We start from the raw sequence: 22006 nt of genomic DNA, 5'->3' as shown, positions 1-22006 counted from the left end.
TCCACTTTATTGATAAATACGATGATTCTTGGCCAAATGTTCTTCTTAATAAATTTGTACGTAGAAAAATTATTTTTCTATTAAAGGAAGGGGGATGAGAGAATTAAAACAAATATTACATGAATCATTGTAAATTGCAATAATTAATTCCTTATTAGAAAGTTGGATTTGTTTTTTCTTCAGTGACACTCATGACTTTCATTCGAACAGAAAGTTTAGTACTACAGTCATTCTGTCATCATAGAACATCGATTATAGGCGAATAACAGATTTTTTTTTAAGCCTGTTTAAAAATTATTTCACCTGACGAACAAGAGTTTTGTGACATCCTGACAGCTAGTCCGTGCGTTATGGTCTGACCTTGGATCAATTTATAAGGATAACTGAATGCACCCTTAAGGTACCGTCACACATAACGAGATCGCTAGCGAGATTGCAGCTTGAGTCACGGTTTCCGTGACGCAGTAGTGATCCCGTTAGCTATCTTATGTGTGACACCTACCAGCGATCAGGCCCCTGCCGTGAGATCTCTAGTTGTTGCAGAATGGTCCAGGCCATTTTCTTCAAAGGCGATGTCCTGCTGGGCAGTACACATCGCTGTGTTTGACGCTGTGTGACAGGGTCACCGTGACTGCTGAGATCATTATACAGGTCGCTACTGCGACCTGTATTGTTCCTACATCGCTGGTAAGATCTGACTGTGTGACATCTCACCTGCGGCCTCCCAGCGACTTACCTGCGGTCTCTATCAGGTCGCATCGTTTTCGAGATCAGTGGTAAGTCGTTGTGTGTGACTGGGCCTTTACACTGGACAATCAATGAATGAGCAACCAACAATCAATTTTAGATTTATCAAGTGGCCCATTGATTTTACACAGTTATTGTGAATGATGAGCTGTAAGCATTCAAATCTTTACAATTATCTTCTCATGTATATTGGCGTTTAGTAAGATAACAGGTCAAGAAGGTGAGATTGGGCTAATCAAAATATTTTCACTTCACCGAACAGTAATTCTAGACAACAGCATTGGTAGAGAACTGGAGCACAATGTCCACCTCCATGTAAGTGTTACCATCTGAGAGAAAAGGAACAATTTTTTTTTTTTCCGTTGTCATCCTAGTTGCTTACTTTTTTTTCTCATTTGTTTTTTTTTCTTTTTTCTTAAAGGGAACCTGTCAGCTCCCCTGGGTTCCCAGAACCATGAGCAGTTCTGGGTACATATCTATATTCTCTGACTAACTGTCCCAGCCTATAGTAGCACAGATAAAGAGATCTTTAGAAAAAGTATTTCTAAAGACCGTTTATGAGATGCTAATGAGGGCTGGGACTAGTCACAAGGGCATTAGTTCCCCTGACTAGTCTGCACACTTATCGTGTAATCATGCCCCTAGGGGCGTGCTAACCTGCTTTACAATGCTCAGCGTCACTGCATCTCTATATGTGTGCTAGCATGTTTAGTGGGCCGACTAGCCAGGGAACTAAAGCGCTTGCGACTGGTCACATCCCTCAATAACATATCATAAACGACCTTTAGAAATACTTTTTCTAAAGCTCTGTTTATATTTGCTACTGGGTGCAGGGGCAGTTAGGCAGGGATTTTAGATGTGCACCCAGAAATGCTCATAGTTCTGGGTGTACTGGGAACCTGACTGGTTCCCTTTAAGCTGATAGACTGACCATTTAGACTATTAACAATGTATCCATTAAAAAATGAAAATCGGATTACAAAATGAAGTACAAAGTCTGTGTTCAGGATGTCATCCACTTTATACAGAACCCCATAGATTTTAACAGCTGAATTTGATCCTCAAAACAGATGAGAATAGAACATGCTCTGAGACACAGAGACACGGATCCATTTTTAAAACTTCTCTGTATGGAGTTAAACTCTGTGGCCCCCGATTCATTGAAGTGTTAACGCTTCAAACATCTGCAAAATGTTTGTGTAATGCAAAGTTGCGCAAACATGTAGCGACTTTAGTTGTTTCCATTCATTTTTGTGCAGATCTGCCCAAAACGGGTGGAGCTGAAGAAAAGCCGAAACTGTGTGTTCACATTCATGAAAAGTGGAGTCAATTCTAAAGCCAGAAATGTTACTCCAGTACTGACATTCCTGTCAAGGGGCTCGGAGGCCACTGATAAAATGCGCTCAATTCATTAGGTGACGTGCACCTCTGAATTCAGCACATCTTATTCTTGTACACCCCTCCATTAAGGCTAAGTTCACATGTCCTGTAGTCATCCGTTAGAACAGAACCTGCATAGATCTGTTGTGAAACTGATTTCTGCCGGATTTGTTTTTTTAATACGGGAGTTTATGGACAACAGATATGGTAATGGATTACTATTTATCTTCCATTTCTAACGGATCTGAAAATATGGATCAGTTAGAAATGCCAGTAAAACAGATGGCTGAATAGCAATCCATTAATGGATCTGTTGTCCATGGACTTCACATGTTAAAAATGGATCCGGCAACTTCTTTTGCCAACGGATCTCTAACAGATCCATTATAACGGATGATTACAGGACATGTGAGCCCAGCCTAACACCGGCATATGAAATACTAGTCTTTAGGGATTGAGGCCTATGAGTCAGTGTGCTGTCCGAGAATGTCTGACTGTAGCCAATATCAGAAAGATGCCAATGGTGTTATTATACTGTGATTAAGGTTTACATAAAGCTAGAAAACTCTTTAGGCAAGAAGGAAATAGCTTTTACATGGACCTTTGGACAGGAAATATGCAGGGGCACAGAGTTTATTTTCAAAGTCAAAGTACAGGCTGTCTTGCTTCACATATTCCTGACCAAAAAGTTAATGAGCAATCTGATTTGTGCTTGTTTAGTGAAAGATGTCCCCTGCTCCGACTTCTAATGTATCGTCATTCAGAGGCTGCTAAGAGCTGCTTAGCATTCCATGCTTCAGTGAGAAGACAGGATTACAAGCCCCAGCTTCCTGCCCTTCTATCTACACTGGATCACCATGTCAAAAACATCCTGCTTTAACTGGGATTCTCTTGCTTTATGGCTGATGAAAACCTCTTGGATATCAACCAGCAAACTTTCCAGACCTCCTGTCAAAAATGTAAATTACAAGAGGGAACTCTGGAACAAACTCAAAGGATTTATAGTTCTCTATGTTCCTGTTAGACTAACGTTAAACAATAGCCGCACAAACAATATTCCATATATACATCTATTGCTTTTATGCAGAACCTTATATTTTTGTTGGAACATATTACAGACCTTTTGCAGGCAGTTATTGCCTCTTTCTTATTAAATGTGTATAACATCATTTATAGAAATATGTACTGCAGCACTTCATGGCAATATTCAGCTGCCAAGTCATTGGCTTCGTCTGCAGGGATAATGGTGTACAGTATTGTGCCTAAGCTCTAAAATATCCAAATTAATAACAATTTGAATTTAATTCTTGTTTTTTTTTTTATTTTCTTTTTTGCCCTCCATGCTTAGGTTGTATTTAATTACCTGGCAGTGCACTTAGTTCCTTGATTAGCCAGATACCTGCAATAACTCCAGATGGCTCAATGGATGGTCCTCAGCTAACTGAAGCCAATTCCTATCTGGCCCTCTTATTTAGTTGATTGGAAATACTACGGTCCATTTAGAACTAGAAGCATAGACAGAGGTACTAAGCTTCAGTAAATGCTCCAGAATTGTATCACAGTTTACCCCCCAAAAAATTGATGTGGCTTTAACTGGAACCTGTCACCAGGTTTTTCCCTTATAAGCTGTGGCCACCACTAGTAAGCTCTTATATACCGTACTTTGGAATGCTGTATATAAGAACTGAGGCCATTCTGTGTAAAAAAATACTTTTATTATATCCACCAAGGTGGCGGTCCTGTCCGATGGGTGTCACTGCTCTCTGTCCGGTGCCTCCTCCTTTTTGTGCAATCACTGTCCTCCTTCCAAGCCACGTGTGCATGACGGGTCCTGCTTCATTCACACAGAGGCCGCGCTTGCACATACGCACTTTGATCTGCCCAGCTGAGGGCAGATTAAAGTACTGTAGTGAACAAGTGTGGGTGGTCTTTGACCTTTTCTCGCATCTTTGCATTACAATACTTTGCGCATTACAGATCAGCATGTCAGATCAAAGTGCGTATGTACAGGAGCGCAATGGCGTCCTCTGTGTGGATGACGCAGGACATGTTATGCACATGGGGCTGGAAAGGAGGAACGGTGATCACACAAGATGGAGGAGGCGCCGGACCAAGAGCAGCGACACCCATCGGACCAGAGTACCCCCTAGGTGAGTATTATAAAGGTGTTTTTTACGTTCTACAGAGCGATTTGGGATCATAATTCTATAATGCTGTATATGAGAGCTTACTGGTCGTGATCGCAGATCAAAAGGGAAAAACCTATTTACGGGTTCCCTTTAAATGCCAAATTGCATCAACATAAAAAATGTTTTTGGTGGTAGCCAGAATTAAACAATGAATGAACCGGAGCACCACAGCTCTGTACATTGCTTAACTTCTTCCGTACATTTGTCCTGGTACTTTCTATTTTGAAGTGTGTTTCTACAAATGGTTGTACCAGTACATTCTGGCGATAATGTGGGCAAAGGGGCTGTGCCCGCATGTCTTCTACAGGGAGCTTGGCTTAACTCAAAGATGAGCTCCTGTGATAACAGCCAGGGCTGGTGATCACATTGGCTCTTGCTGTTTAACCCTCTAAATACAGCATTGAGAAGGTTAGGAGAGGGACAATGCATATTTTATGTAAAAACAAAAATAAGCAAAAAAGGACATATTTGGTATCTCAATGTCCAGAACAACCTGATCTATAACATTGTCACATTATTTAGGTACTAGAGTGAACACAGTGACAAAATAAAGTAAAACTATCTTTTCATCACATTATCGAACAAAAAAATGCAATAAATTGCGATCAAAAAGTCTTTATATAAATAAAAATGGGAAAACATCATCATGTCCCATAAAACACAAGGCCCCATTCAGCTCCAACAACAGAAAAATTAAAATGCTATAGCTCTATACGTAACCAAAAACAGTAAAAAATTATTTTTATTGTGTGAAAGCAGCAAAACTTAAAAAAATCTATATAAATGTTGTATGTCTGTAATCGTACTGATTTGCAGAATAAAGCTGAGTTAGCATTTTTACTACATGGTAAACGGCATAAAAAACTCTTCTAGCAAAAAATAAGTCCTCACATGACTCTATCGGCAGAAAAATGGAAAATTATAGCTCTTAAAATATGAGAAAGCAAAAACTGTAAAGAGCAAAAAAGTTTTTTTGTGTGGGTCAAACTAGCAAAACATAAAAGATCAGTATAAATCTGACATCGCTGTATTATTGTACCTGCCCTGAGGAATAAAACTGTCTTATCACTTATGCCGGATGGTGTGCGCAGTGCAAAGAAAAAAAGCAATTTACTGTTGATTTGTTCATTCCACTAAAGTTCTCAGTAAGGCTCAGCTCACATTTATCATGCGCTTTACACTGAGCATTTACATTGGGATTTCCTTGGAAATCTCTGAAATACATTATTCAATAGACACTCTCAATAGTGCATTCACTGTAATGGGATAGATGGCGACACTGTGGATGTCTTTTCAGTGGGCTACAAAAGTATGGTTGACCACAGTTTTCTGCATCTGTGAAAAAAAGACACCACTGAACAGAGGGCAAACAGAGTTGAAAGAAACTCTGCCTCCCTCATTAGTGACTAAATCTGTCATGAGTTGAATCTGAATCACGTATTTCAGACATGTAAATGGAAACCCGGTTTAGGTGCACAGGGTAGAGCACAGGATAAAAGTGAACTGAGCTTTAGGAGTGATCCGTATGTTATGCACGGCTAATGCTACCGATAATAACTTCAACTGAACACAAAAAAAAAATCAACACTCAGGTCTGTCATTTGGTAAAACAAATATAAGGGGTATCGAGAGTTCTGGTAGCACAAAGGAACTGGAAAAGCAACATGGCTCCCCCCCCAAAAAAAGAAATTAATTCAAGGACAATGCAATGTACAGTTCCTTGAAAAAGTATCCATAATCTGATCTTTTTCTCATTTGTTTCAGGTTAGACCGACAAACTGAAATATATTTTATTTACATTTTATATAATATGTCACACATAGCTTTTTGCATTTAGCCCAAAAAGTTCTACTTTGGTCTTATCTAACCAAAGAATTATTTCCATGTGTTAGCTGTGTCCTGTGCACAGCATGTGGAAGAAGATGCTCTGGTGAGATGAGACCAAAGCAGAACTTTTTGGGTTAAATGTAAAATCTTATGTGTGATGAAAGAATTCCTAGTGGGTTGTAGTTAACAAAAATGGGGTCATTTGAGGGGGGTTCTGCAAATAGACTGTACAAACTATTCTAGGAAAATCTGCTCTCCAAAACTCGCCCATGTGGTTAAGCAGTAATTTCCAGCCACGTTTGGTATTGACACATTTTGTAGAAATTGTGTAACACATTATGAGAACTTAACTTGTGAAAATGTAAAATCTGCAACTGAAACAACATTTTAGTGGTATAAATGTAATTATTTTCTTCCAATACAATTGTGAATATAAGAAATTTTGGGCTAAAGCAGCATTTCTGTAGGAAAATGTAATCTTTAATTTTCATGGACCAGAATATAGGCAGAAAAAGCTGTGGAGGAGAAGCGCAATAGGGTCTTACCAGGTAACGATAGGATGAAGTAAAGTGAGGGAACTCTCCTATAGAGGTTGTGCCAATTACAACCCCTATAATGACCTAGAGATCAGGTGGATCAGCTGCAAACATGCTTGTTTATTATGTTCATTGCTTGTTGTCCTGATGAAGGGGGCTGCGACCCCTGAAACTTGTTGACCTGAGCACACAGAGTAAAGACATAAATTATTAATACGTTCTGAGTGGTGGTAGCGCGGCTGAAATACCCGTTTCTTCTCTGCAATCTTCATTTTCATGGTCCAGTGAAAGGTTATAACATTCCATAAATCATCTGTTGGATTAAAATGCCCAACACACCCCTAGATACATTTTTTGAGGGTTGCAGTTTCCAAAAAGGAGTCAGTTGTGGGGGGTTTCTGCTGTTTTTTGTCAGGGGCTCTTAAAGGGAGCCTGTCAGGCCCAATATGCACTCAGAACCACGAGCAGTTCTAGGTGCATATTGCTAATCCCTGCCTTATCGTCCCTGCATCTGATGGCATAGACAAACAAAGGTATCTTTAGAAAAAGTTTATTGTATGCTAATGAGTGCAGGGACTAGTCCCACGGACGTTGCTTCCCTTGCTAGTTGGCCCCATTAGTATGTTAGCACAACCACAGGGTTATGTCACTCACCTCTCTGCTGCCACCGCCACCCGATGCTGGATTTCAGCTCAGTGCACATGATCTTGGAGTTTCAGTCATGTGCACTATGAAGCCGGTAATACTGTTACCGGCTTCAAACTGAAGTAGTGAACATGACCTTAAGTCCGGGGTCGTGTGTACTGAGACGAAATCCAGTGTCGGGCGGCGATGCCAGCGAAGAGTTGAGTGAGATCATCCTCTGACGCTGCGCAATCATTAGCATGTTAGTATGCCCATGGGGTCGACTAACAAGGGAGGCAACACCCGTGGGTCTAGTCCCCATGCTCATTAGCATGCAATGAAAGATCTTTAGAAGTACGTTTTCTAAAGATTCCTTTATCAATGCTATAGTGTATTCAGGGACGGTTAGGCAGGGATTAACAATATGTACCCAGAACTGCTCGTGGTTCTGGGTGCATATTGCACCTGACAGGTTCCCTTTGAAATGTGACATGGCTTCAGCAATTTATTTCAGCCAAAACCATGCACTCAAATAGCGCTGCTTCCCATCTAAGCTCTGCCATGCGCTCATACAGTAGTTATCGGGTATCTTCTTACTCAGGAGAAATTGTCCAACAAATTGTACTATCCATTTTTGTCTCTCACCCTTGTGAAAATAAAAAAATTAGAGGCTAAGGTAACATTTTGTCCAAAATATTTTTTTTTTGTTTTGCTTCTACTTTGTTTTAATTCCTGTCAACCAGCTAAAGGGTTAACAAACTTTCTAAGGCTTTTTATTACTTTTATTTTCATTCAGTGCATTCCCCAGTAATATTTTAATCAGTAATATTAAAGGGAACCTGTCATCAGGAATTTGGCTTTCAACCTAAACGTTTCCCCCTCTGCAGCTCGTGGGCTGCATTCTAGGAAGGTTTTTGTACTTTTTGTGCCCCTTTTTAAACCAAAATAAACACTTTATAAACGTGTACCTTTCTGTTTGAAAATCTTGTTAATTTTCCATGGGGGCGGGCCGTGTGGCGTCCGTTGCTGTATCTTACGCCGTCCCCCATGCTCCAAATCATGCCTCATAACGCCGCCCACTGCGCCGAGGTCCCGTGCACGCCGGGACACCTAGTGACGTGGTCGCAGGCACGAGAGTATGGGCGGCGCTGTGATTGCATCGCAAGTGCGCGCCCATACTCTCGTGTGCGCGCTCTCCCCTCTGTACGTCGCTCAGATCCTCTGCTTCTCCTGTGCTCCGCTCCTCCCATCTATTTCCTGCTGCAGGGTACGATGGGAAGGAGGTGACGTCGGGCCGGCGCAGAACGCTGGAGGCAGTGGGGGAAAGGGCGGGCACGAGAGTATGGGCGCGCACTTGCGATGCAATCACAGCGCCGCCCATACTCTCGTGCCTGCGACCACGTCACTAGGTGTCCCGGCGTGCACGGGACCTCGGCGCAGTGGGCGGCGTTATGAGGCATGATTTGGAGCATGGGGGACGGCGTAAGCTACAGCAACGGACGCCACACGGCCCGCCCCCATGGAAAATTAACAAGATTTTCAAACAGAAAGGTACACGTTTATAAAGTGTTTATTTTGGTTTAAAAAGGGGCACAAAAAGTACAAAAACCTTCCTAGAATGCAGCCCACGAGCTGCAGAGGGGGAAACGTTTAGGTTGAAAGCCAAATTCCTGATGACAGGTTCCCTTTAAAGGTTGTATTTTAAAATAGGTCTTATGTTTAGGGATTTAGTTGCCTTTGGTAATATGTCACTTTTCTAACTTATAGGCCCCTAAAAGTCAATTTAAATGTAAAATGGTGACTAGTAAAATAGGTTTTGTATATGTTGATGGAAAAATGAAAACTTGCTACTAAACTTTTACTTTTTTACATTTCTTACAAATAGACTGTATTTCAAAGATGATGCTGATATAAAATAAGATATGTGAAAATCATTAGTCATTAATTATTTCGAGTGGTATCCAGAAGATATTGTAGATAGATAAACATAAATGGTGCATCTAAAGTAAATATGTTCGAGCAGTCCACTGTCCACAGAAAACACTTAATTTGCATGTAACACTGAGTTTTAATCTCTGTGGCATTTGGAAATGTAATCTGTCTTCCTAGGGTCCATTTGCATGGTCTGACTGGTGGCACAGTGTGACTGGTGATCGGTAAACATACTGATTCGGTGGAACTTTACCTGTTTTCACAGGCAGATTGCAGTAAATGATGCGCACTGAGCAATCTCTGATAGATCAGTTACTGTGCATAGGGTGCCATAGTTGTCTGCATAACGGTGCACCGAAAGATCATTTCTCCTGATAGACGAACCTTTTGCTCATTCATCCGGTGATTGGCAGCCTATACACTGAAAGATTATTGTAGAACGAGTGTTCCAAACAACGCTCTTTCACAATTACCTTTCAGTGCAAATGCTGCTTGACACAAAGGAGTACAAAGGAGTGTTTTTTTGTTCTGTCGTTTTGTTTTTTTTTGTTTTTTTTCTACATTTTTTGCCTATGACAATATCAACATAAAAATATTGATCTAAATGTAATCTGAGGGAGATAAAGTTTAACTATAATAATAATAATAATAATAATAATAATAATAAAAATAAAAACTTCTCACTTTCCCTAAAGATCGTTGTGATGCACAAAAGGCAGATGATCACAACAGTAGACTGTATGCACATATACACAACTCAACATTGAAGTAGTAACATTAAGGAGAAAGCCTCATGGAATCCTGGAAATCCCAGGATTGATAGACACATTAGTGATGTGCAGATGATGATAAAATGGAAACAACATTTTATAAAGGCCTCGATTTATTCAGTTTGAGCAGTTACACAATAATTTTACCTAATGGTAGATCCATTCCTGATCACAGTCCTGGAGGCATTTATAAGGTATAGTAGGCCTAAGACACACGGCATGAAAATCGGAGCGAGTGGAATAAACATAGCATTCCACTTGGACCAATATTAACCTATGTGCCAGCACCCATGAGCAATTATTTTCTCTGCCCTAATCATACCGAGAAAATAGTCACAGCATGCTGCAGTATAATGCGAGTCTTTTCCTCTCACACCCATTCAAATCTATGGGGAGAGAGAAAAATCACACTGCACTCGCAGTACAACGGTGTAGCGTGAGTGCAGGGCGAGAATGGCAATAGCCGGCTACTGAGGAGAGAGGGTGATAAATCTCTCCCTCTCCTCCACAGCCCTGGCCCTCCCCTCCTCAGTGTCGGCCCGCCCCTCCTCAGCGCTGGCCCACCCTCCACAGCTGTGGTCTGATTGCATGATTGGACCTCAGTCGCAATAACACTCGCATGACACTCTGCTCCGCTGTGCTGCCAGCGTGAGCCGAATGTCATGCGAGGATTGCAGTAGTCCCCGTGTGGACCCGGCCTTATTTTCCTGTTGTTAGTCACATCTTTTGCATGTCATTTAAATCAATATTGAGTGAATGTTTTCCTTTTTATACTTGAAGTGTATATGTATTGACATGCATATCTTCCATAGCTCCGGAGCTGGGAATGTAGCCGACAGAGTTTTAGCTCAGATTTTAACAGAAATGGATGGAATAGAGCAACTGAAGGATGTGGTGATATTGGCCGCTACAAATCGACCTGATTTAATAGACAAGGTAAGACTGAACTTTACTATTGGATTCTACATTGCAGCACATAAATGGAGGTACAGCTATATTCCATTGTACTTTCCTAGCTTTAGATACGATTGCGAATCAATGACACCGAGCATGTGATGGCATCAGTACTTAAAATGAGCCGGCAGCTAAATGACTGCCGCTTGGCACCTGGTGCCACACCGAATGACAGGGCCCTAGTACTATAGACATCAGTGCAGAGTGCTTCATATTTCTGTTGCCACTTGTAAATATTCCCTCACTAATATATGTCAGGGGTGGGGAACCTTTTTACTACTGGGGGCCATTTGGAATTTTCTACCAACCTTTGGGGGCCACACCAAATTATCAACTTGAAAATTACCCAGCTATATTTGGTCAAACAATCAATTAACTCACCCGTACTGTGGTGGCTGGAGCTGCTTCTCTTTGGTGCATCTGTGATGTTCGGTGATATTGATCATCTTATTTCTCACAACTGCTTTTCCAGGTTTGTCTCAGTCTGGAGATGCTAGGGGCATACACATCACAGGAGGGGCTGGGGCACGTACATCACAGGAGGGGCTGGGGCATGTACATCACAGGAGGGGCTGAGGCATGTACAGTACATCACAGGAGGGGCTGAGGCATGTACATCACAGGAGGGGCTGGGGCATGTACATCACAGGAGAGGCTAGAGCATGTACATCACAGGAGGGGATTGAGACGTACACATCACAGGAGATCCTGGGGGCATATACATCACAGGAGATGCTGGGGCATATACATCACTTGGGTGCATGGACAGCCCTGGCGGTGGCACAGACATGACTGGGGACAAGGACAGCACTGGTGGAGGCACGGACAGCACTAGGAGGCAGCACGGACAGCACTAGGTGGCAGCACGGACAGCACTAGATGGCATCACTAGGGAGGCACAGACAGGACTGGGGGAGCATAGACATCACCAGGAGGGCCGGACTGCACTGGGGGGCGTAAACAAAAGTGGGAAGGTACAGACAGCAGTGGCGAGTACAGAGCACTAGGGGGTACATAGTACTGAGGGGTGGCACACAGCACTGGGGAGCACGGACAGCATAAGGGGGGCACGGACAGCACTGACCATGGCATGGACAGCACTGGTGGCAGCATGGACAGCATTCGGTGGTGTGGACAGCACTGGGGGAGCATAGACATCAGCCAGGGGGGTACAGACAGCACTGGGGGGCATGGACAGCAGTGGAAGGTTACACAGCTCTGACGGGGTACACACAGCAATAGGGGGTACACACAGTACTAAGGGGTACACACTGTACTAGGGGGTACACAGCACTGGGGGGTACACACAGCACTGTGGGGTACACAGTACAAGGTGTACACACAGTATTAGGGGGTACACAGCACTGGGGGGTACATAGTACTTGGGGTACACAATGCACTGGGGGATACACACAGCACGAGGGGGTGCACACAGCATGAGGGGGGGTACACACAGCACGAGGGGGGTACACAGCACTGAATGGGGGGGGGCAGCGATGGGTTGAGTACTCACAGTACTGGGGTGGGGGAGGAGGACTTACACACACAGCACAGCACAGGTCCGGGAGGCCAGTAAATCTGCTGCAGCTCTTCTGTGACTTTATCGCAGCGTGCTGCTTACCCCGCCCACCAGAGCACACTAGCACAGGCCGGGGTTAAGCCTAGAATGTATGGACTGCAGTCAGGTCCTGGAAGGAGCCTGTACATTCTAGCGTTTAGTAGTGAGTCTGTTTAGAATGTACCCACAGGGCATCAGGCAGTCGGATTTAAAGGACCGGCAGCCGGGAAAAGCGCTGCTGCCGCCAGAGCAATGCGGTCCCCAGGAACGTACCCAGGGACCGCATAAAAAGCCGTCACGGGCCATATATGGCCCGTGGGCCGGAGGTTCCCCACCCCTGATATAAGTGGTTGCTTTATCATCTATATTTAGTGTAAATTGAAATGAAATGTAATACATATGCATGTCAGTACTATTTAATATATTGTTTTGTATTTAAATCCTAATGTAGGTTCGTGGATCTTTGCATATTTGAATTTGATCCGGTTTAGCTTAATAATCTTATGACAATGATTTTCAGATTGTTTTGGCACAGAAGCCTTATAAAGTTACAGTTATCTGTTTTGTTACCACCACCATGACTTAAAACTGACCTGAGCTATAAGTGAATAGCGTTTCCCGACGACTGAAAATGCATCAGCTGTACACTATAGCTGCTTCATCGGTAGATGGCGATTTTCCACTTTTCACTTGTTTTTTTTCCTCCTTTTCTACCAAGAGCTATCATTTTAATTTTTACTTCAAAATATATATATATATATATGTGTGTGTGTGTATATATATATATATATATATATATATATATATATATATATATATATATATATATATATATATATATATATATATATATATATATACATACACACAGTACAGACCAAAGGTTTGGACACATCTTCTCATCTCTAGAACAACTATTAAGAGGAGACTTTGTGCAGCAGGCCTTCATGGTAAAGTAGCTGCTAGGAAGCCACTGCTAAGGACAGACAACAAGCAGAAGATACTTATTTGGGCTAAGGAACACAAGGAATGGACATTAGACCAGTGGAAATCTGTGCTTTGGTCTGATGAGTCCACATTTGAGATCTTTGGATCCAACCACCGTGTCTTTGTAGAAAAGGTGAACGGATGGAGTCTACATGCCTGGTTACCACCGTGAAGCATGGAGGAGGAGGTGTGATGGTGTGGGGGTGCTTTGCTGGTGACACTGTTGGGGATTTATTCAAAATTGAAGGCATACTGAACCAGCATGGCTACCACAGCATCTTGCAGCGGCGTGCTATTCCATCCGGTTTGCGTTTAGTTGGACCATCATTTATTTTTCAACAGAACAATGACCCCAAACACACTTCCAGGCTGTGTAAGGGCTATTTGACTAAGAAGTAGAGTGATGGGGTTCTACGCCAGCTGACCTGGTCTCCACAGTCACCAGACCTGAACCCAATCGAGATGGTTTGGGGTGAGCTGGACCGCAGAGTGAAGGCAAAAGGGCCAACAAGTGCTAAGCATCTCTGGGAACTCCTTCAAGACTGTTCTTGAAGTATTTCTTGAAGCTCATCAAGAGAATGCCAAGAGTGTGCAAAGAAGTAATCAAAGCAAAAGGTGGCTACTTTGAAGAACCTAGAATATAAGACATGTTTTCAGTTTTTTCACACTTTTTTAAGTATTCCATTCCACATGTTTTAATTCATAGTTTTGATGCCTTCAATGTGAATCTACAATTTTTACATTTTTAGAGTCATGAAAATAAAGAAAACTCTTTGAATGAGAAGGTGTGCCCAAACTTTTGGTCTGTGCTGTGTGTATGTGTATGTATATGTGTATATATATATATATATATAATATATAATATATATGGGTTTGTTTTTTGTGGGACGAGTTGTACTTTTGAGTGTCGCCATTCATTCTGTCATATAATGTGCTGGAAAACAGGAAAGGAATGCAAATTGCTGTGAAATTGCCCCCAAAAATGCAATTCCAAAAATGTTTTTTGGTTGTTTTTATTTGCCATATTCACTAAATGGAAAAATTGACCTGATATATGATTGCACAGATCATTACAAGTATGTCAATACCAAACATGTATACTGTATTTTTTGGATTATAAGACGCACGTTTCCTCCCAAAAATGTGGGAGGAAAGTGAGGGGTGCGTCTTATAATTTGAATGTAGCTTAGCGGGGTAGTGGAAAGGGGTTGCAAGAGGCTGGGGGAATGCTGGCTGTGCGGGGTGTGCAGCGGCTGTGCAGGGTCTTCGGCAGTTGTGCGGGGTCTTCGGCGGCTGGGGCGGCTGTGCCGTGTCTCTGGTGGCTGGACTGGTGTTGGGGGGCAGGCGGTGAGGACTTCAAATAATGCCGCCCGGCGTTGGCACATGCGCAGATGGAGCTCTCGGCTCAAGCTGTCATCTGTCCACGTGACGCCTCCAGCCCATTAATCTCCCAGCAGCAGACTTGAGGAAAATGGCGCCCGGAGGTGGCAGTCGGGCTGATGAGATCTCGGCTTGCCATTGAGCCGAGAGCGCAGTCTGCGCTGACTTCAGGCGCCATGTCTTTGAAGCCTGTAGCCCCAGCACAGCTGCCCCAGCACAGCATGACTGCCCCAGAACCAGCATGTCTGTCTGAGCCCCATCCTCCGCCACGGCCCCAGCACAGCCTACAGTTTCTAGAACACCCACAGCCTCCTGTGACTCCGCTCCACCTCCGCTACTGCCCCCCTCCGGTGAGACACCACCGGATTATATTTATATTTTGAAAATATTTAGAAAACCATGTATTATTTCTGTTACACTTCACAAATACTTGCTACGTAGTGTTGGTATAATCACATAATATCCCAATAAAATACATTTAAGTTTGTGGGTGTAATGTGAAAAGAATGTGGAAAAGTTGATGGGGTATGAGTACTTTTTCAAGGCACTGTATATAGGCTTAGGGATATATTATATCAATATAGCCATATTAATGTATTATTTTGTCATATATATTTCATTTGTGCACGTCAAAAGTATAAAAATGATCCTGACTCACCAGTCAGAATGTAAAAAAAACCCCTGGCGATGAAAGGGTTAAGCAGTGGAGGAAATTTCAAATCCAGTTAACCCCCTATTAATAGAATAGGGGATATCTTGTAGATTGCTGGGGGTCTGTCTGCCGGGACCCTCAGAAATACTGATTTTAGGGCTCTGGCATACCGAGAATTCATAAAGGGCACATGCTCAATCATTGATCCGTTCATTGTTAAAGGGGTTGCCACAGACAGCCAAGTGCAGATCTAAACTTTCTCCGGCACTTACATAGACAAAAAATGGGGAGGCAGTGGAGCATGCGCATTTCCACTCCATTCAAGTGGGGGCTGCAGAGCTACGTTCTTGAAGATCCAGATCCACGACCACTGGGGTTTCCTGTGGTTTTCCCCAGCAATCAGCGAATCATCTAGTCATCCTTTCTCTGAGTATAGGGCAATATTTAGAATTGTTAGGAAGTACCCTTTAAGATTATTAACCACAATAATATATATTCAGCTTATTTTAGTGCAGACGCAGCATCTTCTTGAATGATTTTACATGTTTACGGCCGTTTAAATCCATGAATGTGTCCCACAGTTTTATGAAACTTTCTATACAGCAAATAAAATCAATAAACCCAATTGCATTGTTGAAAAATCCAATACCAAGCCTTCTTTTCCACTATGGTGTACATGGGCTCTTCTTGGTGTATTATTGATTCTTCAGTGAACTACATAAGGATACATCTGATTTGTACATATGATCGATTTTAAAGAGTTAATTTTCAGGGTCCAAAACCAATGAAGGTAAGGAGTGTCAGAAGACTGTCCCAATGTGGGTGTTAGGAGCTGAGAAATGGGATTACTCTGTCTCCTATTGAGCTGGATGTTAATCTCAGACACATTAGCTGGGCTGCAAAGAACAAGTGGCAGCATAAAGGCTGGGTCTGCTGTCCATGATGGCACCCTGGGGCCCTTGACAGCCTTTCTCCACCTTATCACGGAGTGTAGAAAAGATGCATCCTCAAGTGTCCAATTTACATAAGAATGACAGGATGTGATTGGACAAATGAAGATGAATGAAAGGCAGTGATGTCAGGCAGCGCCATTGTCTGAAGATGGATGGGGGGCCTGAGCTCCATCAAGCATTAGGGGCTTCCTTGCTGCATAGAATGGCAGCAGAAAGGACACCAAAGCACAAAGGGGCTCATTGAAAGCCAGACAGATGGGAGTTTATATCGTCCTCGTAGCTGTCATTTGCTGTGATCTCGTAAGGTTGGAGTGTCTTCATTAAAATAAACATTTGCGTGACAGGATCATGAAAGATTTCTTGGTTACATGAATAAAAGGGAGACCGAAAACACTTTTTCTTCTTCTGTCACAGTCATAATAGGTCTAAAAACGTTACGTCTTGATAACCAGGTGGATGCCTGACATGAAAGCATTGTGGAACATTTCTACTGTTAGGCTGAATACACACGTGCAGTATTGATTCAGTTTTTGGTAAAGAATATTTTTTTAAAAAAGTTTCACTCCTGGTTTTGGCTAAAAAAACTAAATTGCCTAAAAATATTTATTGAAACTAGTTTTGTGAATCCAACTTAAGTATAGTCACATGTTTTATTGGTGTGCAAGACACTTTTAACCTTACTGTACAGCAAAAAAAAGTTGCAAATGTACAAAGGGCACCAGTCTGGAATGATCTTCCTAAAACTGAATATTTGCAAAAACCCTTGGCATTGCAGAATACAAATTGCTGTTTTTGACCTTCACTGCAGTTTAAAAAAAATGAATAAAAAGGAAAAAATTTCCATAAAAAACATATTTTGTCGTTAAAATATGCAGTCCAGAAGCTGCATAATGTAGAGCCAGAGACCCTGATTCCAGCGGTGTCACTTACTGAGCTGTTTGCTGTCATTTTGATAAAATCAATGTTTTCTCTGCTGCAGATATAGCAGTTATACAGAGCTCATTAATATTTTGGACTACCTGGCAGCAGGACAAGTAGCTCTCTAATGATTATCTACTGCTGATTAATCAGTGATATTATCAACACTACACTAAGCAGCCCACTAAGTAACACATTGCTGGAATTAGGGTCACTGTTTCTACATTATGCTGCTTTCAGATTAGGTGGCAACAATCTGGTGATGGATTCCCTTTAAGGGTACCTTCACACTTAGCGATGCAGCAGCGATCCGACCAGCGATCTGACCTGGTCAGGATCGCTGCTGCATCGCTACATGGTCGCTGGTGAGCTGTCAAACAGGCAGATCTCACCAGCGACCAGTGACCAGCCCCCAGCCAGCAGTGACGTGCAAGCGAGCCGGCGTCTGGAAGCTGCGGACACTGGTAACTAAGGTAAACATCGGGTATGGTTACCCGATGTTTACATTAGTTACCAGCGCACACCGCTTAGCTTTGCTCTCCTAGCTACAGTACACATCGGGTTAATTAACCCGATGTGTAATGCAGCTACATGTGCAGAGAGCCGGAGCCGGCAGCACAGGCAGCGTGAGAGCTGCGGAGGCTGGTAACTAAGGTAAATATCGGGTAACCACCTTGGTTACCCGATGTTTATCTTAGTTACAGCTTACCGCAGCTGCCAGATGCCGGCTCCTGCTCCCTGCTCGCTTCATTTGTCGCTCTCTCGCTGTCACACACAGCGATCTGTGTGTCACAGCGGGAGAGCGCCTTTGAAGAAAACGAACCAGGGCTGTGTGTAACGAGCAGCGATCTCGTAGCAGGGGCCATATCGCTGCTCAGTGTCACACACAGCGACATCGCTAATGAGGTCACTGCTGCGTCACAAAAAACGTGACTCAGCAGCGATCTCGGCAGCGAGCTCGCTGTGTGTGAAGCACCCCTAAGGCAACCATCAAGAATTTCTGGTTTCTATACAGCCAAAACTTCTAGGCTCCTGTGCCCCCCTTATATTACACACATACAGTACAAGCTGCTGACATACATCACTCATATATTAGACCCTGACATCACTCACACCATTCCTTTGTTTTTCTCATTCTGCACAAACAATGCTCACATTTTAGACACATATATCGCTCACATATTAGATAGACAGGGCTTGCATTGGATGTAAAAAGTCTACCCACCCGTATTAAAATTCCAGGTTTTTGTCATGTAAAAAACATACCAAGAATAATAATTTCAGAACTTTTTCCACAGTTAATGTCACCCATAATCTGTACAAATCAATTGAAAAACAATCTGAAATCTTTGGGGGTGTAAAAAATAATAATAAAGAACTAAAATAATGTGGTTGTATAAATATACAAACCCTTAAACTAATAATTTGCTGAAGTACCCTTTATATTTTTTGGTAGGTGTTAATTAGAATGGCTCATCTACTGTTCCTTACAGTAACGCTCCATATCTGTCAGATTGTGAGGGCATCTTCTGTGTGCAGCCCTCTTCAGGTCAACAGAAATGATTTACAATTGGATTCTGGTCTGGTCTCTGGCTCGACCATTCCAAAACTCTGATCTTCTGGTGAAGTCGTTTTTTTTTTTTTGTTGATTTGGAAGCATGCTTAGGGTTGATATTGTGCTGAGTGTTGAACTTCCTCTTTATTTTCAGATTTTTACAAGAGTTCTGAAGTTTTTATGCAAAAGTGACTGATATTTGGAACTGTTCAGAATTCCCTCCACCTTGACTAAAGCCCCGGTTTTAGTAGCCGAAAAACAGCCCAAAAGAATAATGCTGCCTCCACTATGCTTCACTTTAATGTTATTTCATGATGCGCAGTGTTGACTTTGCGCCAAATATACAGTACCTTTTGGAGTTATGGCCAAAAAGTTCAACTCTGGTCTCTTCAGACCATAACACAGCTTTCCGAATGCTTTTGTCAGACTTTGTGTAGGTTTTGGCATAGCATAGCCAGGCTTTGATGTTTTTCTTTGTAAGAAAACGCTTTCAACTTTCCACCTAACCTACAGGCCAGATATATGAAGGGTATGGGAAAATTTTGTTAAAAGCATTACTCAAATAGTGCTTGCCAGAAATTCCTACAGCTTCTTTTATGTTGCTGTACACCACTTGGACGCCTCTCAAACCAGTTTTCTTTTTGTCTTTTCATCAATTTTTCAGGAATGTCCAGTTCTAGGTAAGGTCACTGTTCTGTCAAATTTAAGCCATTTTTTGACTACTGTCTTCACATTATTACATGGTATATCTAATTCCTTGGACATTTTTTGTATCCTTCTCTGACTGATACCTTTCAAGAATGAGATCCCTTTGCTGTATTGCAAGCTGTTTACATTCTACAGCTTTTGCTGCAAACTGCAGCTAAGAAAATGTCAAGAAAATCCTACTAGAACAGCTAAACTTTATAGAGTTAATAAAAATCACACAGGGAGTATATCAGTAGGATCAACCCTTCTAAGCTGTCTATATGGGGATGCAAGTCAAAGTATGTTAAATAAAATGACATCTTGATATCGCCGATCCAATGTCTTTAAAAAAGATAATTCCACGATTTTCTAAATGAATTCTAATGCGGGCGTCACATGGTACGATATATCTGGCGATGCACATCCGGCATCGTCAGAGATATCGTACAGTGTGACACCTATGAACGAGCAGAAATACTCACCTTCTCGTTCATCGTTGACATGTCGTTCATTTTCATGATCTCGTTCATCCTTCTGTGCTCCGGTTGTTCGTCGCTCCCGTGGCAGCACACATCGCTCCGTGTGACACCCCGGGAGTGACGTACACCGCTTACCTGCGTCCCGCCGGCAATGCGGAAGGAAGGAGGTGAGTGGGATGTTTACGTCCCGCTCATCTCCGCCCCTCCGCTACTATTGGCCGGCTGCCGTGGGACGTCGCTGTGATGCCGAATGTCCCTCCCCCTTCAGGAAGAGATGTTCACTGCCCACAGCGACGTCGCCCGAGAGGTAAGTACGTGTGACGGGGGGGTTAACGACTTTGTGCGCCACGGGCAACTAATTGCCTGTGACGCACAAACGACGGGGGCGGGTGCGATCGCTTATGCGATCACACGATTTATCGTCCCGTGTGACGCCCGCATAACAATCTATGAGCAGAACTCTCTCTGAGAATCTCTTGACAATTTTCCTCCAAAGCTTATTTTAAATGAAAATGGGCATTACCAGTGTGATACCCCCTGCTGCATAACCAAACAGTAAGGCTATGTCCGCACGTTGCTTTTTACCTGCTTTTTTGCTGCTTGTTTTTGCCATTTGGGTTTTGCACTGCAAAGCTGAGTTTTTGACCAAAGTTCTGCAACAAAAAGGCTGCAGTTTGAACTGCATAGTGTGGACAAGAAACCCAAATTCCCATAGACTTTGCTTGAAAAGCAGAACACAACCATTTTGGCATTAAACGCTGCAGTTGAAAAAGCAGCAAAAAAGCAGGTAAAAAGCAACGTGCGGACATAGCCTACCTCACCAAAAATATCTAATGCAAAATATGTCATAGTAAAAATGTAGCTGTATTTACCAAGACTAGTGATGAGCGAACCTTAGCTGTTTAAATTTTGGCGTTCGTATTAGACACATAGTGCTGAACTCCGAACATGGAGCCTGATGCAGGGTACAACCAATAATCCCCACTTTTGTGAAAAATATCTTAATTTTTATTCAATATAGAAAAATAACATATCACACCATTTGTGCATTATTACATAGATTATAAAGAACAATTGTCTTATGCCACCAATTGGCAACCCCTGATCTTGAATATCAAGACCAGGGTTTACAATACAGTATTAAAGACAAATTGATACAATTTAAAAACATGTATCCAATAACTGGTTCACAAACGGACACAAATTCTACCCAGTGACTAGTTCACACAAGGACACAGATTGCAAGGTCCAAACTTAACTTGGTGACTCCCCAGATGGCTGAATTGGCACTTTTGTGCTGACACTGCGGTCATAATCATGTATGTTCATCCAGGGGCATCCACACAGGGTATAAACAGGTCCTTTAATCAAAGTCGTGAACCATCAGATATTTCCTATCAATAAGACGTCTCCACCTCGACGCGTTTCCCCACACAGGACGTGTGGTTCATCAGGAGGCTGTAAGGTAAGTATAGTCTTATCAGCTTCTCATAAAGCATATACTACGAACACACATAACAATACAATAGGTGCGCAAAATTCATCAAACAATAACATAATACACAGATAACTCACTTGTCAGATAGAAAAGTTAGGGGATATGCAGGTCCATGGCGCCACACGAACAGATCAGCAGCACTCCAGTCAATACTGTTTAGATATCATGCTCCCGTCCTCCAGGCGTCATGGAGCTGCATAATCCCCACTGCCCCACTATAAAAGGGCTGGAAAACTATATCAAGCACCAGATAGTGCCTAGGGGCTTGAGGATAAATCTGCTCCCATCTCCAAGAACATCATCAGAACAGTTCCTCAGCCTCTGGCGGAAGGAATCTATTGCTTCCTCCTTGAGGCTGATGAACTTCTTATTAGAGGAGG

General features: G+C 42.6%; 1 protein-coding gene across 3 annotated transcripts in view; it reads left to right on the top strand.

Annotated features, from left to right (window-relative positions):
* The window catches only part of AFG2A (AAA ATPase AFG2A), a 603999-nt gene that overhangs the window by 226361 nt on the left and 355632 nt on the right, over window positions 1–22006 (top strand). For all 3 annotated transcript variants that reach the window (XM_075348829.1, XM_075348848.1, XM_075348839.1), the window contains exon 14: window positions 10818–10941. In XM_075348829.1, the coding sequence (XP_075204944.1) occupies window positions 10818–10941 (124 nt within the window). The remainder of the gene's footprint in view (window positions 1–10817; window positions 10942–22006) is intronic.

The sequence above is a fragment of the Anomaloglossus baeobatrachus genome, chromosome 1 (genome assembly GCF_048569485.1).
Source record: "Anomaloglossus baeobatrachus isolate aAnoBae1 chromosome 1, aAnoBae1.hap1, whole genome shotgun sequence".
Lineage (NCBI taxonomy): Eukaryota > Metazoa > Chordata > Amphibia > Anura > Aromobatidae > Anomaloglossus > Anomaloglossus baeobatrachus.
The sequence above is the reverse complement of the archived record's forward strand: the minus strand, read 5'-3'. Positions and strand labels throughout refer to the sequence as shown.